This window comes from Triplophysa dalaica, chromosome 15 (assembly GCF_015846415.1).
Source record: "Triplophysa dalaica isolate WHDGS20190420 chromosome 15, ASM1584641v1, whole genome shotgun sequence".
Taxonomy (NCBI): Eukaryota; Metazoa; Chordata; class Actinopteri; order Cypriniformes; family Nemacheilidae; genus Triplophysa; species Triplophysa dalaica.
Window position 1 is genome coordinate 22,311,578 of NC_079556.1, and position 6,000 is coordinate 22,317,577.

General features: G+C 36.1%; 1 protein-coding gene across 3 annotated transcripts in view; it reads left to right on the forward strand.

The window, feature by feature from the left end:
* The window catches only part of LOC130436492 (1-phosphatidylinositol 4,5-bisphosphate phosphodiesterase beta-4), a 31,687-nt gene extending 27,713 nt beyond the window's left edge, over nucleotides 1-3,974 (forward strand). For 2 of the 3 annotated variants that reach the window (XM_056767166.1, XM_056767168.1), the window contains 2 exons: nucleotides 1,204-1,308; nucleotides 3,202-3,974. In XM_056767166.1, coding sequence (XP_056623144.1) covers nucleotides 1,204-1,281 — 78 coding nt within the window. In that variant the 3' untranslated portion in view covers nucleotides 1,282-1,308; nucleotides 3,202-3,974. Of the gene's footprint in view, nucleotides 1-1,203; nucleotides 1,309-2,786; nucleotides 3,156-3,201 lie in introns of those variants that run through there. The other variant, XM_056767167.1, reaches the window with a different exon arrangement.
* The last annotated feature ends 2,026 nt before the right edge of the window (nucleotides 3,975-6,000 follow it).

Consider the following 6,000-nt stretch of genomic DNA (forward strand, 5'->3'; position numbering starts at 1 on the left):
TTTGTCTGTAAGATAAGCAACTCATTCACTGGTCCAGGTGTGTTGAACAACAGTTTAACACAAATGTTGTTGATTTGATTTTCACACATACTGCTGAAGAATCTGTAGCTTGAGTGCACTTATGAAACCTTTTGGATAAAAGTTTGTAATTGTACATGCGCAGGGAATAAGTTCAGACACATGCACACATGACAGAAGTACATAAACGGATGCACGAGAGTGAAAGTCAGTTATTTGATCCGTTTAAAATACGTCTGAGTGAGATTATTACAGGCAATTCTCTTAGGAATATTCAACAATTGGGTTAAATATGGAAGATGAAGTGTGCCTGTGGAGCGGCGATTCAGGTTAAATATTCCTCTGACTGAAATATAATCACAGGCTGTAATAAAAAGAATGAGAGAAGCATCGGGTGCACTCCTGTCCCGTGCTGCTCTGAGATATTACATGCGTGTGTGTGAATGCATGTCTGTTTTTTTTTGTGTGTGTGTGCGAGTGTGTGTATGTACCTGGTAAACCCTATGGTATGGGGACAAAATGTGGCAAAGATGGCAAAATCCTATCCTTGTAGTGACATTTTTTGGTCCCCATGAAGAAACAAGATTAAAAATCATACAGAATTAACTTTTTTGAAAATGAAAAGAGCAGAAAGTGTTGTGTGATTGTGAGGTTTAGGGGTAGGGAATATGATGACAGTTTGTTCAAAAACTGTAATAAAACCATTGTGTCTATGGATTATCCCCATAAAACATGGAAACCCAAAATGTGTATGTGCATGTGCGTTCATTCGTATATGTGTGTGTGTGATCCTATCATACGACACACACTATAATCACGCTCTGTTTGCTATTCAAAGTTTTTGTGGTTTTACTTCTTATTTTCAAGCACAAACATTTTCATTTCTATGTAAATTATTTTTTATTTTGGAAAATGCCACAGATGGTCTGAGGTATCTGTTACACACCCAAATGATACAAAATACCATACTGTTCTTTACTATAGTAAAGTGTAACATTCCTAGAGACTTGTACTATAGTAATTTGAACCTTACATTAGTAAATATCAAACTAGACTACAATATTACTACAGTTTTTCAACTCACTAAAGTGTGTTGTACACACATCTGTGATATTCATTAACAAAGTACAATAATATACTACACTATACTAAAGATTTCTTTCTTTCTTTCTTTCATCCCACCAGGCCCTCAGGGACAGATTTAGAGATGATATCCAGCACAGAAACAATCTCAACACTCAAGATTCAAGTGAAGGGGACTAAAAATACAGCCGGCACGCCATTGACAAGGTGAAATTTCAATTAAGACACAAGCACTTCATCATTATTCCACTCGGCCGATGATTATCATCTGACATTTTAACACACGCAAACACGTTGATATATATTCTGCCACTTTCTTGGCAAGAGGAGGAAGGCAATCGTGCAATTATCACTTCAAGTAGTCCATCATTGAAGCGTTTCTTTGATAGACTGACACCGTTTCACCAAACCAGAATAAGAGGCGGTCAAATGATACGCTGCGATATAACAACAGCTTCCACAGGACGGCCATCAGTAAAATAACAGAGAAGAGCTGTAACACATGAAGCTTTTAAAGAAATGGCCTTTACGCCTTTTAAATGGATTAAAGCGGCTGGTTTAAAGGCTGTTTGCTGGATGGTTTCACTTCTTCTCTTGAATGTTAAACTACTTCTGAAAGTTCGGGATGTTGTTTCTGAAAGCTCAGAAATGTATGTGTGTGTGTGTGTGTGTGTGTGTGTGTGTGTGTGTGTGTGTGTGTGTGTGTGTGTGTGTGTGTGTGTGTGTGTGTGTGTGTGCGTGTGCGTGTGCGTGTGCGTGTGCGTGTGCGTGTTCGTGTGTGTTTGTTTAAATGTGGACACTGATACCTAGAGGCTGAATAGAATTGAAACGTACAAATTAAAATTTCCCCACAATAGTGCTAACTGTTTATCATGCCTTCATCATTTATAAATACTGTATGTATATATATATTTTAATAAATCTAATTGTTTTACAATTCAGAGAAAAACTTTCAATCCTAATATGATAGTTATAAAAACAGAGAGTGAAACAAACATAAAACATTTCACTATTAATGGTGTAAAATACTTTTTTATAAGAGCTGTTTTTAAACAGCTATAGAAGTCTTGTCTGAGATTATACAAACATGAGTATGTAACACAACTCAATAAACAGTATGCAAAAAGTACTATAATAATATTATCAGGAGCTAAAACTTAGCTGTCAGCATTTTTATAGGTTTTTGGCCATTTATAACTTTACAGGCTACAGTAAACCATGAGTAACAGTTACAGGACTTGCTCTGTCATTACATTTTCAATCATTTAGCAAACGCTTCTATCCAAAGCACATTTAACATTTTGTTAACACGCTAAACACTTCTGATAGCCTAGTTTACCAGGCCATGTTACTAGGAGGATTAAGGCTGAAGTTAGTAAGGGAGAGAATGAACAACATGAAATGATTTTTATTTAATAGACATAAAAACAGACAGTTTTGAGTTAGTATGTTTTTATAAAGTAGTGATGGATGCTGCAGCTCGGTGGAGACCTGCGATACAAGATCAACCAGCCGTCTCCATTCTTCTGTTATTAGTTGTGAGGATCAGGAATGTTTGTCTCCACTTTGACTGGGCTTCACATCTGCTTTTATAAACACAAATTTGTGGTCTGTCATGTACAAATTTTTACTTTCCCACTGTGCATGTACTGTGCTGGTACATTTACGTCTTTGTTTATTTATAGCCGTGCATCGAAGACCTGTAAACTCCGAGACAAAATAAGACAATACAAAATCCTGAAGCAATAATACCCAATGAATGGAGAAGAGATGCCTCTTTATACAACATCAAATAGTTTCTTTATATTCATTTTCATGTGTCCATTTATAAGGAATATGTAGTGTTATGGATGTCCTAAAGCACAGTGTTAAGAGCATTGTGTTACCAACGCAAGGTTGTGGGTTTGATGCCAGGAGATTGGAAATACCTATGTATAAATGTATAGAATAATGCAATCTAAGCCGCTTTGGATAATAGCATCTGCCAAATGCATACATGTCAATGTATTTAAACCATCAAATGTTGAAATCTGTGCTGTTACCAGAGATTTGACTGTGCAGTACTGTACTGAACACATGCTGAAGATTTCTCTATCACAGGAAGAAGAAACTTGATATGAACAGTAAATCAAAGGATCTCGATGAAATGACTTCTGATTGTCAGATAATCAATGTGTGCAGTCGAATGAAACGGAGAAATGAAAGAATCCTCCATCAACAGCAGATGGCAGAAGACGTGTTAAAGGCTCTGAAGATGAGCGGCGTGTGAGTGGGTTTGCTCTTCTTCATGGACGAGCGAACATAAGCAGATCTGTGTGGAATGAAGATGAATGTAAGATTTGAGCTGTTTTCACAGCGGTATACACATGAACATCAGTAACACTGCTGAAGAATGTTAAACTGATCAAACATCAACCCCAGGGCCTGTATCAGATGAAGGATTGTCCCCCGCGATGGGAATCAAATGCTGAAACTGATGAAACTTTTATTATCTCTCCTGACATCACAAACACATGATGTTTAAGAGTTTTGAACTAGAACTCTTCTACACGTGAACTTATAGGCATATATATACTGAGAGATTTTTGAGTTGATATACTCTCAGCTGTAAGTTTCTTTAAGTGAAATGAACTGTGTTTCTCTTTGGGTATGAATGTTGTATACTTGAAAAAAAAATGTGTGTACTCGAAGTATGTTTGAAGTGATCAGTGTGTATATAGAGAATAAGCTTCAGTGTCACATGTATTATTTATTGTAAACTGTTCCACCCAAATATGTAGTATTTCTGAGGAGTCAGGGCCGGCGCCAAGGGGGAGGAATCACTCGCGGGCCATGCCCCCCTACAGGGTTGTTGTGCCCCCCTCACGACTCAGTTTTAAATTCATGTAATACATACTGAAATGAATTAATAAAAAGTTTTAATGTTTAAAGAATTTTAAACAAAGTTGAAATGAAAATGGTAGCCTAGCCTATGTGTTAACTTTGTAAATAAAGATGAATCTGGTCTGATAGTTGTGATGTTGTTGTTGTGTATTAATGCTTGTATATGTGTAGAGCGAAGCCGCTAGAAATCAGCAAAGTTACAGACGCTCGATGCTTCACAATCGGAAGGCTCAGTTAGTTCAACTTTGGAAGATGAAAATTTAGTACCGAATGGAAGAACACAGCTTTAAGCATGTTTAATAATCGCACGCGGCGCCTTTGGCTTTTTTAAAAGGTACATGTGTTTCATTTACTATTAGCAAGCCTTGGTGCAAAGGAGCATTATATCGCAGCATAGGTTATCATTGTCAACCTGTTGTGTTGATTGTGACTGTGTGTGGTAATATTGTTTCATTTGTGTTATTCTTGTTCACTTAGCATCCTGCGTGAGTTGTAAGTGTACTTTTGACTCTTTTTGTATGAATGATGCTGATTGTGTGCCCTCCAGCTAGGAGTGGTCTGTCGCCGACTCAGCGAGGAGTACATAAAAACTTTACTGAAAGTATCTTTTTTCACATTTTTAAATGTTTTTTTCCTGAAGTTTCCTTTTCTCTCTTAACAGTAAATGTACAGAACACTTGTGTGTACATAATCCCACAAAAGACTCCATAATATGTGTATGTTTATATGCTCATGCATTACAAATCATTTTACACTGTTCCCCAGCCAGCTGCTTGACTTACGATGTTTCTGCACATTGACAGTATTTATGTGAAGCATTCCTATAGTTTGTATAGTTTCAATGTTTTAGTCTATGTAAAGGTAAACATTTATATTTATAGTATATTAATAGTCAACATCTTTCATCAGGTTGGTTCTGTAAAGGTTTATAGTGTTTTTCTTCATTGTTTTATGTCTGTACTTCTGTAGCACCGTGGTCCTGTGAAGCACAACATTTCATTCCACTGTATCCGTACAACAATAGTTGCTTCTTTCTCTTTGCTAATAATGCACTGATGTTTATTTGTCCTTATAAATAACCCCTAATGTCCTTACTGAAAGCTTAAGACATGATCTGCATACAACCAATCAGATCTTACAGGAAAACAGCTATTATACACTGAAGAAAACAACTAGGATTTACTTCATCTTTTTTGTCAAGTTTTTAAAGGATTTTTACTTTAAAAAAACTGTGTGTAAAAACTTGACAAACAAAATGATAAGTGAATAAACAAAAAATATGCAATTTAAAAACTTGACATAAAAAAATTATAAGTGAATTAACAAAAACAAAATACCATTTAAACCTTGACACAAAAAATTGTAAGTGAATTAACAATTTATTTTTTCAAAAACTTTACACAAAAATATTTAAATAAATTTACCAAAAAAAACTGTTCAAAAACTTGTTTCTTCATTTTGCATGATGTTCATGAAAGAACAAAAATGTACGGTTTTAGCCACCAATCTACTCAAACATATACTGTTATCATTACAGATTGTCATTGTTACAGGGTATGAATAATTCCTGATGGTTGAAGTTACTGCATTAATGTCATTTTTTCTAAGGAATGCAATACAGAGAAGTATAATTTCATACTGACTTCAAGGGTCACATCAGCTATAGAAATATTCCTGAAAGTGTTTTACAGTCTAGCAGGTCAGATACATCATACAGTCTGGTGTACAGTACACACACACACACACAAACAAACAAAGCAGATGTAGTCATTCAGAATAACACATCTGCTGTAATGAAGAGTGTGAAAATGGCCGGAGGCGTTGGAAATCCTGCTTTGAATTACGGGCTGAGCGCCAGAGAGCTGTAATTGGTCACCGCATGAGAAACCGCAATGAATTGCCTAAAAGGGCCAATTGTGTTTAATTCAGAAGATGAGAACGGCAGCCTCCTTTCCCACAACTGATTGCTTTTGTCTTCCATTATCTCCAACAAAACCGGGACAAGACATCCCGAAT